The 14,574-nt window shown below is 44.9% G+C and overlaps 2 protein-coding genes across 3 annotated transcripts in view; both read right to left on the bottom strand.

The window, feature by feature from the left end:
* Positions 1 to 2,867, bottom strand: part of LOC109521616 (draxin-B) — a 12,408-nt gene extending 9,541 nt beyond the window's left edge. Inside the window, exon 1 of the mRNA XM_019879569.1 lies at positions 2,495 to 2,867. Coding sequence (XP_019735128.1) covers positions 2,495 to 2,844 — 350 coding nt within the window. The 5' untranslated portion in view covers positions 2,845 to 2,867. The remainder of the gene's footprint in view (positions 1 to 2,494) is intronic.
* Positions 2,868 to 7,138: 4,271 nt separating this feature from the next.
* On the bottom strand, positions 7,139 to 14,534 carry pank4 (pantothenate kinase 4 (inactive)). 2 transcript variants are annotated; one of them, XM_019879567.1, is made up of 17 exons: positions 14,206 to 14,534; positions 13,827 to 13,919; positions 12,982 to 13,135; positions 12,723 to 12,904; positions 12,559 to 12,640; positions 11,975 to 12,075; positions 11,803 to 11,808; positions 10,583 to 10,738; positions 10,277 to 10,389; positions 10,100 to 10,187; positions 9,846 to 9,997; positions 9,346 to 9,401; positions 9,193 to 9,242; positions 8,989 to 9,093; positions 8,561 to 8,661; positions 8,414 to 8,482; positions 7,139 to 7,938 (listed from the first exon to the last, which is right to left on the bottom strand). In XM_019879567.1, exons 1-17 carry the CDS (start codon positions 14,413 to 14,415, stop codon positions 7,704 to 7,706), a joined length of 1,953 nt encoding a protein of 650 aa, XP_019735126.1. In that variant the 5' UTR covers positions 14,416 to 14,534; the 3' UTR covers positions 7,139 to 7,703. The 2 variants fall into 2 exon arrangements, with proteins under 2 accessions (XP_019735126.1, XP_019735127.1); XM_019879568.1 differs by lacking the exon at positions 11,803 to 11,808 and having other exon boundaries at positions 14,206 to 14,533.
* Positions 14,535 to 14,574: the final 40 nt, after the last annotated feature.

Raw genomic sequence — 14,574 nt, 5'->3', positions numbered from 1 at the left:
AAAACACCGGCTGTGACGGCAAACCTCCAGCCGCCATCTGCTGCTCCTCTTCTCCGGATCTCTCATAGCAACCCAATGGATGCGGCAGACAAAAGGATGCAGAAGCAAAGAGCACGCCGCACCCCTCGAGACCCTCCCCCGATATCGGAGGCCACAGTCACTCTGCTGATGACTGCTGTACAACCAGAGGGGGTGGAATTGGTTGTTGGGGCCCTGCACATCCAGTAGTTCGATTTTCTGCTCGACATTGGTTTTTACAACCCTTCCGGGATGAGGTCTGCACCGGCGTTACACGGAATAGTTTGGGATTTTTTTTTTTTTTTTTTTTTTTTTTTGTATTTCACTTTGTTCATAGTTTTAATTCATCTTTGGAACAGGTTTGTTTGTTTTTATTTGTTCCAAAATGCTTCATTTTAGTTTTTGTAGTGTTACTTTTTTTTATGAATCTATAGCTGGAGGAAACCTGAACTGGTTGCCAGCCAATCGCAAGGCACATTTTTTTAGACATGTCAAAGTCAATTTAATGAATGTTTTTTTTTTTTTTTTTTTTGGGAAACAGCCAAGTCGTCATTAAACCGAGCACACAGAAGCATTGAAGACCATTTACACTTTGTTATGCACGCTGATTGCAAATAATGAAGTCCTCCATCGAGGCTTTATAAACTTTGAAGACAAGTCCTCAATGAACCTAATTCTTGCATTACTGACGCCATTTTAGAATCTCCAAAGAGCATGCCGACTCAAGAGTCAGCAGTGCGAACCACCCTTGGCTTCAACGCCTTCGCAGATACAACAGCAGCTTTTTCACACTCATTTTAGCAGCTCGTCAGTATAGATTGGCTGTTAAAGCGGGTATTGAGCAGAAAACACAAAAAAAAAAAAAAAAGATGAGGACGCTCCATCTGTCCATAAACGAGTCGCAGCGGAACCTGAGGAGAACCAAATGCGGAGGCGAGTCTGAGAAGTGGAGCCTTGCGTCTGCTGCTCGGCGGCATCGGCAAAATCTCCACATGGGGCCCTTATCGAGCTTTCGCCAGGGCCTTGCGCGCACGCATGCACAGCGGGTGAACATCCCCCAGACACCCACCCGACCGAGGCGAGTTCCAACACACCAGCGGCTCCCCGCAGAGCCAAGAGCGGCAAATAGACAAAAGGATGGAGATGGAGGAGGAAGAAATAAGATGAGGAGGCAAATCAAAGGCTGCCGTTTTTAAACGGAACGTGCCTGTGGAAGATTCCCCCCCCCCCCAAAAAAACAGCAACATACTTTGCGGTTAGCTGCCTGTGAAATTGGGACACCTGTTCAACACAGATACGACAATCAACCAAGTGAGAGGAGAAAAAAAAAAAAGCTTCTTGGGTGTAAAGCTGAAGGCCCACACCACTCGGTATGCAGTCCTCAATTCCAAATTGGGAATTTAGGAATTGGTTTTGTGAAAGGAGTGGCCGTTATTTTGGAATGTGGGAGGAAGCCGGCGTACCCGGAAAAAAGATTTTCTTCAAATATTCGAGAAAATGCCACACAGAAAAGTCTGACCGGGCCAGGCTCCTCCCCGACACACAAAGATCTTTGTCCTTCATTCCAGATGTATCACTTCAACATACTTCCTTGACACCAATTACGACGTTCCTATTAGCCAAGCTTTGGCGCCATCTTGTGGCATCTTAGAGCAGTAGAGCGACGGTACAAAATCAGCAAATAAGAAACAAACAGGCGAATTTGTAAAGAGTGAACTGAAAATGCATGTGTTTTATGATACAACGGTCAATTTGTAGTTCTTAAAATAAACTGAAACATAAAGGAGACATTTTTCAGATTAAAAAAAAAAAAAGAACATCAACTCGTCCAAAATTGTTAAAAACTCATTTTCAGTGCATAAAGTTGACATTTGTTAGTAAGGAGATGAATTAGATTCGACTTACAGTGGATGCCCGCATAGTCACCAAAAATCGGGAGGAAAAGTTTTTTGATTCACTGCAGCCTAACCCATTTGTGGATTTTTACAGCCAATATGTTTTTATATACCCGTACAGTATATGTATTTTGTGTGTGTGTGTGTGTGTGTGTGTGTGTGTGTGTGTGTTTTAGTCTCTTTTTTCACGGAGAGGGCTTATTCACCTTTTTTTTGTGTGTGTGTGTGTGGGGGGGGGGGTTAAGGAAAGGAAACCTATCCCCCTCCCCCCAAAGCATTTATAATGAAGTCAATTATACGCGTATTGTCCCTTGCCCCACTACTCTACTCTGATATGATACGCTGTAATTTGTCAGACGTTAATATTTCATCATTTCTAGCTCTAAGTGCAACTGATCATCAGGTTGTTTCTAAACAAGAGTTAGGCACCACAGGGAAAATCTGAGAACGAAGAACTTTATACTCGACAGAAAGAGAACCAAATGAGCCCGCGAAAAGCTCCGTTTGAATGAGTGTGAAGGGCCGCTGGAACATTGAGCTATTTCACAGGAAACACACCAAAAAGGTCAAGGGCGGCTCACCTGCGTTTGTTGTTTGGAGCAGCTGCGCGCTGGTGACGTCGCTGCGGGCGGCGGAAACCTTGGCTGGAACCTCGGCTGGTACCGTGCCGCTGCCGGCGCGCATCGACACTCTGCCGCGGCTTCTCGTACAGACGGCACGGCAGGCAGCGAGAGCCACACGGCGAGAATGGCAGGCGGCTCCGTGCGCGCGCGCGCCCCCCGGGTTGACGTCCTCGTCCACGCCCGGGAAAGAGGAGGGGCCTGTCCGCGATTGACTTGTGGCGTATATCGATTGCGCTTGCCGCGGTGGGGACGATAGAAAATGACGTCACATGGGAGACATTCCAGTGAGCAGTTATTTCCCAAATCATACCTTCTGAATTTCTTGATCGCTACTTTGACTGATTGTTTGTTTGTTTTTTTAATATTGTATTTGTAAAGGTTCCTACAATTGCTTCTTATTTAATACTGTTGTACCATCTGCATTTTGAAAAAAAATCTTGTAAACCAGGAAGTAGCCTACTGATCTGCAAACGTGAAAAAGTTTTTTTGCTCTTCTGATTGTTTTCTCCCTCACCTCATAATTCAAAAAGGTACAGTCCTATCTGTTATTCCTCATTAACCAGGAAGCAACTTGCTACCCAATAAACATCATTATGTCGACAAAAATTAATCCCAAAACATATCAAGTAAAAAAATGTCGCATGATCGAATAAAAGCAAGAGTTTTCCATCGTGATCCCCCAGTGGATTCTGAGGGATGACAGCATCGCGTGAATGCACAGAAGAGAGCGCCTCGACGTGGATGCTGAGACATCCCAGTAGATGCAGAGTGACGCTGTATTATCACGTTGGATACAGAGATCCGAGAGCTCATACATGAATGTAGAGAGACGAGCGCATCCCGGTTGATGCAAAGTGATAAAAGTATTTCACTGGCGACAGGCATACTTTGCAGACAGAGTGATGATTCGGGTGAATGCGGAAAGAAAGTTGTATCTCAGTGGATGCAAATCGACGTGCGGCGCACGCAGAGATTAAGTGCCTTGGTGTGGATGCAGAGAGATGATCATATTAGAGTAGCTCTCGGAAGAAGCACACTTCATCGATAATTCAGAGTTCCGATCAACTCAAACTGGACGCAGAGAAGAGTGCCTAATTCCGGATGCATGGAAATGAGCATATTACACTCGATGCCAAGAGCAGACGATGTGGTGTGTTGAAAGCATTACGCTGGATAAAGAAAGATGATGACATCAGAGTGGGTGCCGAATGGTGAGCACTTCTTCTGGATGCAGAGTGACAAGCAAATCGCAGTGGATGTAGATCCAGAGCGAGACGATCACCTCATACCGCATCCAGGGACACCAGCACGTTTCCATCCTGAGCAAATGCAGAGTGATGATAGAGACCATGACATCGGGGAGGATGCAGAGAAGCGAGCACCTCAAAGTGGACGCAGAGAGATCAACTCATACTCGATGCAGAGAGACGTGACCATTGCAGTGAATGGAGAAACGACCGTCACGCAGTGGATGCTGAATGCCAATCGCATTGCACTGGATTCGGTCAAACGACTGCGCCAGACTGGATTCAGAGTGAAAATGGATGCAGAGAAGAGCACCCATAATTCTGGATGCAGGGAGATGAGCACATCCCCGCCTCCAGTAGCTGCACAGTGATGCTGGCATGATACTGGATGCAGAGAGATGATTCTATTGGAGAGGACGCAGAGAGACAATGACACGAGAGAGGACGCCGAGAGGTGAGCGTCCTAAAACGGATGCGGGGAGATGACTGACTTCTTTAGAATGGGTGCAGAGTGGCAATCCAATCAAAGCGGATGCAGTGATGTTCACCTAAAACTAAATGCGGAGTGACGATCTCATTTCAGCACACAGGGACAAACACATCTCAGTGATGCAGAGAGACCAGCACTTCACGCTGGATGTAGCTGCGAGCATCTCTCATTTGAGATGAAGGTGAAAGCGTCACAGTGGGAAGTAAACATCCAGCATGCGCGCTCACTCACAGCCGTGCTGGGAGCAATACAAATGCCGGCAAGACACCAAATGTACGCTGCTCACACATCTGGAGGGAAATGTTTGGCATTTCCAAAGGAAGTCTGTGAAAATATGTGACGAAAAGAAAGAGTTCTTAGTATTATTCAAACGGGCTAATTTGATTTAAATACTTAAAGCTGAGTGTAATATGTGGCCTGCTTGCGACAGATAACAAGTGCGATGTGTCACTCTGGTGAAGTGTAGCAATGGTAACATCGTGTGTGTGTGTGTGTGTGTGTGTGTGTGTGTGTGTGTGTGTGTGTGTGTGTGTATGTGTGTGTGTATACACTCAATGTGTGTGTGTGTGTGTGTGTGTACACTCAAGGGGGTTCTTTGTCAGTTTTTTTTTTTCTTGTTCTCATAAGCCCATAGGCCGCTTACCACTTTTAATAAGGCGCCAATCGGATCGGGAGTACATTTTCACTTGCAATTCATTTGCGCGTACCGCCACACAATTCACGACTTAACTGTCAACAGCGCCGCTCATTTGAAATACACGGCGCCACAAGGCACAAGCGCAAATTTGCACAAGTCGCCGCGGAAGGAAACCAATTTCCTCTGTCTAATAAATAAATCTGTCTCTGTCGAGCTTCAGTATGCATCAAACGCCGCCCTAAATAAGTATAGCGGTGCCTCTGGAATGGAAGCCTGTTAGTTACGTTTGGGTGTGTTTCACGCACGTTCTGTCGGGAAAACTCAGCAGTCCGATTTTCTGCTCTTTCTGCAAGGACGTAAGATGGCGCCAAAGCCCAAGTTAATACAAAATTAGTCATTGGGAAAAAAAAGTGTATAAACGCCTACAGGAAGCCACAAGATGGCGGCAAAATGCGACATGAAGTTCCTCAACTCATTTTGACAAAGTTCTCCTGTACCAAGATGACGACGATGACATGAAGCTGCTCAACTTGCCTCGACAAAGTCCTTGGACACCAACTTGCCAGCAAATCACGACAATGAACTCCTTAATTTCTGAGTTGATTTGAGTTAATTCACTTCCACAAAGTTCTAGGCACCAAAATGCCACAAGATCTCGACATGTTGCTTTGGCCCAGGCACAAAAACCACATACATAGTGTACTCACCAACTTTTGATGGGAAATTTTGCTTGAATACGGCAGTGCCGGTGTCAGGCAGAATTTGTGTATGCGTGTATGTGGAGCAAGACGAACTACAGAGAAGACCCCCCGGTGGGCCTCCTCGTACGCTTGCAGCCCGCAGCTTCTCAGCAGGCATCAAGTGCCTGATATGGCCGCGTCAAGCTTTAATACAGCCGGCAGATCATGTGCGCAGGCGGCCTCAGTCGTGATCCACTTTCACAAATGAAAACACAGCAGATTTTTTTTTTTTTTTTTTGGTCGTTGTTTTTCAAGAAAAGTGAATCAGAAGAATAATGAAGCAAATGTGCTTTCTATACATGATTAGAACACAAAAACTGTACAGATGCACTGCAATGAGAAACACAATTCACTACTTAAGTCACCTTAAATTGTTCTTTCTCTCCACCTGAATGAACGAATGGAAGCTCCCTGTCCGATATCATCAACATGAGAGTGTGATCTCGATGACCAGGAATTTGTTTCATCACGGCACAACACCGCCACCTTGTGGAGGCGCTGGCTGATATCGCACTTGCTATTGTGCTTACAAGAGTCATTTGACAGCCGGGGGTTCTCAGACTGCATTTTGTTGTATCACAAAAACCTGGGGTGTGTAGACCTTTTATAACCATTGTGTCAAAATCACATTAGATCTTTTACTGGGCCTAAAGCTAAGGGCAAGAGGAGTAACTGATTTAGTGTGCTCATTTTTTTGGTGGGGGCACACCAGTACCCATGTGCACGTAAACTTTTTTTTAAAATTTTTTTTTTTAAACGATGCAACAAAATTTTATTGCGGATCCCCAGGCAGTTTGAGAACCACTGCTTGACAGTTTTACAGTGCAGTACAGTAATACGCGTGTCTATGGAGCCGTCACGGAAGTTAAAATTCTTTCTTTCCATCAGCCCCAAGGCACATAAACTGCACTTTTGAGTAAGAAATGCACGGGGCGGAAAAAAAAAAAGGACCGGTGGCTTCAGTGGAACTTCCCAAATCCTGAGTGCCACTAAAGCTGGATTTATGCCGCAAGGTTCACATGACACAATTTCCACTACTTTACTTTCAAGTGACACAAATGGGATAAAGTCATGGGAGCGTTTAGAGAAATAAACGCACCCAATCGAATTAATTCAAATCGGAATCAGGCCTGGTCCAAATATGTTTCAAAAAATTAATTCATATCAGATGTCTGCTAATGCAAGCGAAAATAAACATGTAAAAAAAAAAAAAAAACATCCATCATTAAGTCAAATATGAAAATAATTGACAACACCAGCGGCTGGTTTGTTTTTGTTTGATATCTGAAATACTGAATACAGTCGTTTATGTAACATGGGCTCATGATTGTGTACATGCTAGAACAGGGGTCTGCAACCTGCGACTCCAGAGCCGTCCTGTGACTCTTTCGTCCTCCTGCTGTGGCTCTGTGATTTGGGAAAATAAATCAGTGTTTCAAATCAAATTAAACTATGTCTTTTGTCTTTCAAATGTAAATCGAAATGTGATTTTTTTTTTTTTTTACGTTGTTCAAAATATGCGTCACAAGCAGTGCCAATGTGCAACACCGGCACCAAGAATTACTGAGCTCTTTGAACATGGCAGAATATATAAGGTGTTTTTTTTTTTTTTTCTGTGGGAGATGGCTGAGTGGCTCTTTGAGTACATCAGGTTGCCGACCCCAATGCCTGAAGCAGCATAGTGTTGATGCTTTATGATCCTCACAGTTTAAACTGCTTTGCTACCATTTTGTGGCATCTATACACAATTGCAAACCCCTTTTGTGAATGTATCTACTCTTTGCAGACGTTTACTATTCACGGGAGGGTGCGGTCCCTTGTCCTCGTAGCTTATTGTGAATAAATAGTCTGAAAAATAAATATGATGTAGGGCAATAAATTGAAATTGGTCACTTGGACCCACAGCTTAAATCCAGCCGAGTGAACTAAATGAACCAAAACATTAAAACAATGACGCTTGTGAAATACAGTAAATGTAACACTTCCCTTGCGCCTGTAAAACATTCACTCATCCTCCTTACATTCATGATGTTCAGTCCACAAAGGCATCCGCTCACACGGCATTGGCGTGGGCTCCCCTGGCCGGCACCTCGTACTTGAAGACCACGCTGAAGAGTTTACCGCCGAGGCGATCGGCCAGCCAGGAGTTCTTGATGACGGCCATCTTGAGGCTCTCGCAGCTGAGCGTCGCATAGTAATTGGTGTGGATGGCCCGGCCCATACCCTCAATGATCACCAGGTCGGTGTGACGCTCGCGCACCACCATGGCCAAGACTTTGTCCAGGCGGCTGGATGGGACACACGACAAAACGAGTCGTCACGTGTACACCACAGTGAACCCGCGTCGATCGCTGGGGGCACGTTAACAGATCCATCCATAAATCATTTTTACTTGTTGGCTTGCAAGACAGTCAAGAATGTTAAAAACTGAAGTTTGGGGTGCATCTTCATGTTAACAGTGGTGAGCTTATTTTGGTTTGTACACTTGACCGTTCAGTTAAGTGAATTAAAGGATGGATGATGTTGACAGTTTGACATTTCCAGTGTGTAGACGTAATGTCATGCAAATGAATTTGGCTTATTTGTTAGTCAAGATAATAACAACATAGCTACTGTTATTTGGGATTTTTTAAACATGAAAATGAATAAAATGTCTGAATTGATGAGGCAAAAAAAGATGATGAGAATGTGGCTTAATTTGAGCCGCAATATAGTACGGGGCTGAGGAAGGTGAGTTGGGCTGTGATGGGCATCGCTTCCTACCTGAGATCCAGGCAGGGAGAACTGGAACCGCTCTGAATCAAGGTCAACCTGTCGTCCTTTAGCCCCGCCCTGCACAAGTTCACACGCTGGTTGATGATCTCAAAGTGACCAGATGACGAGTTTACCGGCGTCTTGGTCGGCACTCACTGAATGACCGGATCCATGGCGGCGATCCTCTCGGTCAGAATCTGCAGCTCCCCATTTGTGACATCGTTCAGGGCCGGACCAGAGTTGCTCGCCAGCACCACCTACACAAAGGAAAACAATAAACAACAGTTGCAAATAGATGTGAGGTCGTTTGACAAGAAAAATGAAATAGGAATGGTTATCTGGGTTTCATAAAAACATGAAGAGTATTGACATCATTAAATAGAGTCAAAAGAATTGAACAGTTTTTGGTACTTTTTTTTTCTTTAATTCAGTTGATATTCTGCTGTATTTTATATTCCACTGAGCCCAATCGTCATTATAGGCGGATGCCTTATATTTTTACGCTAACCAAAAACAGCAGCCCGGGGGGTCCCAATGCTTTTGTCCGGGCAGCGTACGGGAGGGGCCCCAGGTCTCGGTCTTACCTCCGTTCCCCGAGAGAGCAGCTCCCTGACAAAAGGCATCACTCCTAGAATGATGTCTACGCCGCTATTATCTACGAAAAACAAGGCACACTTGTGAGGACGCCCCTGTAAGACACAACCATTCAAGCACTCATTGCCGAGCGAGCAACAGCAAACAGGACACAAGAAATATGATGGCGAGGTGTGTTACGATCACCAAGTGACCTTAAGTCTCTGGAGCCATTGATCGTATGAATCCACGAGCCACGGCCGCTCTGAAGGAAGAACATGAAAGAATTTTGATGCCGCGTACAAGCTTGTCTCTTTTTTGTTGTTTGGGGGTGGGGGTGGGGGGGGGGGGCTTGATCACATTACTACCTTCCAGCTGCCTCTTTGCCTCCTCGAAGCCAAACTCGGGGTCTGAGTCAAGGACGCTATACATGAGAAAGAGGAAAGAGGACTTTGCAAGTCATTCATTGGACACTTGATTAGATACACCTGCACAGTCAAAAATCTGGTCGGTGACCCCTGCCCGAGGCCTACGAGTAAACCAAAATACCAAATCAACACACAGGCACACTTTATAATAAAGCAAAAATAACGTTTCGAAAAAGTTGTATAAAACCACTTGAATCTCAAATCATTTTCTTTTCTCTTCTTTCTACCCACAATCTTGCTGCTGAAGGCTGTAAATTTCCCCAGTGTGGGACAAATAAAGGATATCTAATCTAATCTAATCTAATTTTGACCCATTGAAATGAGTGGAAATACCATTGATCCGTTCCAGCACCCCATAAAACACCATCCCAAAAATTCTAACGTGTTTCTAAACAAGGAAATTCATTGCGGGGCTGGCCCCTCATTGGCAGCGTACTCACTCAGAGACGGCTTTGGCTCCCCAGTCGAAGACGTTGCCGGCCAGGACGCCCCGGACGAGCGCAAACTGTCTCTGCTCCCAGCTCAGCTCCTCCAGAGACCTGACGGCCTTCTGGTAGTACTTGAGCGCGCTGTCGTTCTCCTTCTGTTTGATCTGAAAGCACACACGTATACAAGAGACCGGGACGAGATGAAAAATTAAACGTGTATGAGTGCAAGAGAACAAACATTTGTGGTGGGCAGAGCGAAGTTCAACCTTGGAGTAGGGATCTGGAAAATTGAACTCGTTTAAACAGTGCTCCCTCGTGTCCAGCAGACTTCGGACCGTGAGGGACCCGTAAGCGCTGGGTGATGAGAAAGAAAGCTACGTTAGCCATAGACGAAACACACACACATACGGCAAGCGTTCAAATTCTGTGTCGGAGTGTCTCACAAAGGTTGGTGGCGCAAAGTCTGAAGCTTGTGTCTGTATTTGTGACGGAATTTCTCGGCCCGCTCCACCGACTCGGCCATGTCGGGCTGGCTGGCCACTGCTCGCTTCACCACCTGCACGGAACAACGAGGAGACTCGTCACGTGTCAAGATGGCGTGCCTTTGCAGTGAGGCCGTTGAATAGCGGGGGATGTGTTCCAGACCCACCCATCATAGGTGGAGAGCATAGCGAAAAAGTCGCCAAGCTTAAAGTGGAACTCAAAGCAGAAATATGCTGCTGCGTGTTGTGTCGGAAGTGTGATCTCACTCCGTCGAGGGCCTCCTCGAAGCAGTCCAGCCAGTATTCGCGGGCCGGGGCGTCCTCAGTGAGGTCCACCGTGTCAGGGATGTAGGAAGACGGGTCCTGCAGCAGATGGAGATTCACCAGCTGCCTCTCCAGACGGTCCATCTCCAGCATGTCGAACTGCGACACGGCACGGACAAGATCATGCAAAGGCAACCAAACTATTCCCGAAAAAATAAATGAATAAAAAATAAACATTCTGGTTTGGCATCACTGATAGATTTGAAGTATGATGACAATCATAAAGCCATAAATGAGAGTTATGGAAACATAGCAAAGGCTTGTTTTCAAAATCAAGCAAAAGTGTTGCCAAATTACTGCGTTTTCCAATGACAATGTTCAATCGCTCAGCATTGAACATGTGAAGTTATTAAGGACTGTGTCTCCATTCATGTTTTGAAAAAAAATGACTGACCGACCGACCGATCGAAGCACAGAAGACAGCACAATGAAATTTCCCGTCTCTCAGTCGGGCATCACCGAGGATACACAATCAAGGCCAAGTGCTTATTTTCATTGTGGTCCTCAAAATCTACGAGAAAGATGGCTTTTTTTCTTATTTTTTATCATTTTTGTAGAAGTTGATGCAAATTAAAGCCTGGAGAAAAAAAAATTATAGATTAAAAAAAAAAAAACAAAAAATCAAAAATATTTTGATTTTAATAAGGGGTAAACAAAATCTGAACAGATTTTAGACTTTTGAGAAAAAAAAGCAGATTTTAATTTTAAACCGAATTAGCATAGCAATACAAAAAAAACCTTTAGGTGTTAGAATCGCTCTGTAAACGCTCTCTTAAAGGGTGAGTAGTTTTACTTTCGTGTAGTTTTATTACACTGTGGTTCACGTCTCTTTGTGCTCGTAAGACAGCGGTGAACGTTGAAATGCAAAACAAAACAGTCCCTGCACGGTTAATAAAGGTTTTGTGAAATATCGATTTATGATTCATCACGTTTTAGAAATTAGAACAGCAGCAAAAGACAGGTGCAAAATGTTAAAACGTTAGCTCTGGATGCTTGTTGCCAGCTGACATGCGGCACATCGTATTAAATACTAACAAAGCAAGAAAAGAAAATGTAACAGATGCAACTTTGTCTTCTGCAAAACTCAAACCCGGCGCACAACAAAATGTGCAAGGAGGTGAGTCAGCAGCGTACAAAGGTTAGGGCCGGTCGGAGGTACTTACGGGGAACTGAAGTTTGCGAGACAGAAGAAAATCAAAAGAAGAAGATGATGAGGACAGATGCGATTTCACAAGAGAGTCAATCACAGATGACGCGTAATGATTACAAGGAAGTCGTGTAAAGGAAGGAACAGGGATGGTGATTGTGATGTTTGACGCGTATAGGAAGTCTCACCGTTCCACTTCGCGCGCGTTGCATGGGATTCATTTCCGGAGAAATACTCAGCAGGCCGGAGCTTCCCGCGTAATTCTCCCCCCAGCTGTACTGGTTTGGATCTGCATCAAACATATACAGCGTTAGTATATGGCATGCGATCGGAATGTCATAGTCACGTGACAAATAACAATACAGTCAGGCAAATTAAAGATGCATTATTCACATCATCTCACTGTGGGGGGATAAAGTCCCACAAATAAGAACACAGGATCAGAATTTTGATTCTCTCTCTCTCTCAGAAGGGTACAACAATTATGTCTTTGTGTGCATTTTAAAAAATTAAAACATTCGCGAAATGCCATACTGTTATCCTCACTACTATTGTAAAAAAATAAATAATACACACTTGACTAAACTTTTGCAAGCATCTGCTTGACTTTTGTGCAGACTTATTTTGTCTTTTTTGACGCCTGAGTGGGAATGTAGAGTGCTGAAAAAAAAAGGTAAAAAAAACAATGCCTGTATTGTGTAGCTTAAGTATTGCTAAAAAAAAAAAAAAATGGAGGGAAATATTTTAAGTAAAATGAATCCAACGCTCTTACTGTCTTCCTCCGCTCCTTTGAGAAAAGCCCCGATGGCTCCCAGATAGCCTTCATGTCTCAGGAATAAGGCCTGCACCTCACCCTGCACACAAAAATGTTTCATTGTAAATGTGGCCCACAACTGCAATGTGAAGCTCTGTCTTCAGGTTTGACGTCAGCATTGCCTTGGTGAAGAAGTTGATGCTGTAGGTGATGGTGTGCATGGTAACCGGATGCCCCCGAATGAAAAAGCCCCCAAAGTAGACCCGCGACAGCTGGTGGAGTTTGGCGTACAGGCAGGCCAGCTGCCCGATGTCGTTGCTGATCATGTGTAACAAACTCTTTGCCATGTCTTCTTTGGAGAATTCTGAAAGGCACCAAAAACCAGAGCTACACTCTTCTGGCCACGGCATCGCAGAGGAAAAGGGTAACTCTGTGCTTCACCTTTGTCCGCCGTGGCTGACTTCCCAAAGCTGCTGGCAATCAAGTCGCCAGTGAGGCCCAGAGAGCCGTAGGACCCTCCGTAAATGTCTTTGACCAGCATGTCCACGCTGGTGTGCTGCCCCTTCGAGGCCAGTTGGAGCAGCTCGTCAAACCTCTGCGGGGGGAAGGGGGGACAAGAAAACAAAAAACTCTGCTAGTGAACAAAAAACAGCGGGGCGATGATGGTCTCGCTAAGACTTTTGAAGTAAGCGAACTCATTCTGAGCAGACTGACACAACTGCTGTGGTGTCCAAGTACTTTTGACCGACTGTTTCAGTGTTCATGAAAGTTGGAGATAATGTGTGTTGTCTTTTTGAGAATGAAGGACTTTGAATTGGAGTCAAGCTATAGAATGCTACGTTCGCTTAGCTCTACTGGTTATTTGCCATGCTTGTCAGTCGCGGCTGATCTGTGAGCAGTGGTTCACTATTTGTGAAAAAGACTTGATTGAGTTCTCTGTTGTGAATTTGAGTCAAACTATCCAAGAAGGAGCCCTGAGTGACGACGTAGAATGAAACATTGACTTAGCTAGCTAGCCAGCAACCAGTTAGCTGTCCTATGCTTGTAATCAACAGTGTTATCTAGTGTTATTACCCCCTTTTTTTTTTGTCAAAAAAAAAAAAAAAAAAGAAAAACTTTAATTTGGAATGTTGTGAATTTGTGCCCATGTGTTTGTGTCAAGGAGTTCTGAGTAGAAATGTAGACTGCTGTGTTAGCTTAGACTGGTTAGCTGCTTTATGCTGTCATGGGTAAGCGGTCGGTTTCATTTTACAATTGCATGACAGTTAAAAAAATAAAATAAATACCTTTGTTTTGGTGAGTAAAGCCCCAAGTCCCCAGAATGTCCCTCCACCTATCGAGCTTCCGCCGATACGCTCAAATTTGTCCTCCGATTCCACCTGTCAGGAGAATAAGAGAGCAAGAAATGACACGTTGCAGTGCATGCATAGCATTGTGTTTATGGAATAAGAATTAAGAACATTAAAACATCCGTGTTCATCAATCTGAAGGTGCTTAAATTTTGTCCTTTAGCGCCCACTGCCGTCTACTGCCATCAGGGTGCGCTCAGGCTTTCATTTGCGAATATCATGGCTTACCTGTTTTCTGGGTTTCTTCATGTGACGTTCGCAATGTGAGCCCGAAGGCGCTTGACACTGTACACTGGTGTTTGTTAAGTGTTCGTACCTTGACGATGGAGACCCCGGAACCGATGTTGACGAGCAGGTAGGGGAAGATGTCTGGCTGGGTGGTCTGGAAGCGGAACTCGGAGTCGGCGTGCTTGGCATATACGAAGGCCTCGTGAGGAATGTTCCTCAGCACAAAATTGCAGCCCTTGATCAGACACGTCATCTCGTCCTCCTTGTCCACTCTCACACCACAAACAAACACTGTCATTTTTCATGAAGCTACCACACAAGAGAAGTGCAGCATGAGGAGTGTAGAACAGGAAATTGCAATAGAGGCCAAAAAAGTGTGTGTGTGTGTGTGTGTGTGTGTGTGTGTGTGTGTGTGTGTGTGTGTGTGTGTGTGTGTGTGTGTGTGTGTGTGTGTGTG

The sequence above is a fragment of the Hippocampus comes genome, unplaced genomic scaffold, assembly GCF_001891065.2.
Source record: "Hippocampus comes isolate QL1 unplaced genomic scaffold, H_comes_QL1_v1.1 scaffold44, whole genome shotgun sequence".
Taxonomy (NCBI): Eukaryota; Metazoa; Chordata; class Actinopteri; order Syngnathiformes; family Syngnathidae; genus Hippocampus; species Hippocampus comes.
Note: the sequence above shows the minus strand (reverse complement) of the source record. Positions and strands in the feature narration are given on the sequence as shown.

What these genes read in the sequence shown, in the direction of transcription:
- pank4 (XM_019879567.1), bottom strand. Translation starts at nt 14,415, where the DNA reads ATGACAGTGTTTGTTTGTGGTGTGAGAGTGGACAAGGAGGACGAGATG. An exon ending in GGAGCCAAAGCCGTCTCTGA is followed by an intron (nt 9,402 to 9,845) that starts GTGAGTACGCTG and finishes TCTCATGTATAG; the next exon opens with CGTCCTTGACTCAGACCCCG. An exon ending in GGCAAAGAGGCAGCTGGAAG is followed by an intron (nt 9,243 to 9,345) that starts GTAGTAATGTGA and finishes TTCTTCCTTCAG; the next exon opens with AGCGGCCGTGGCTCGTGGAT.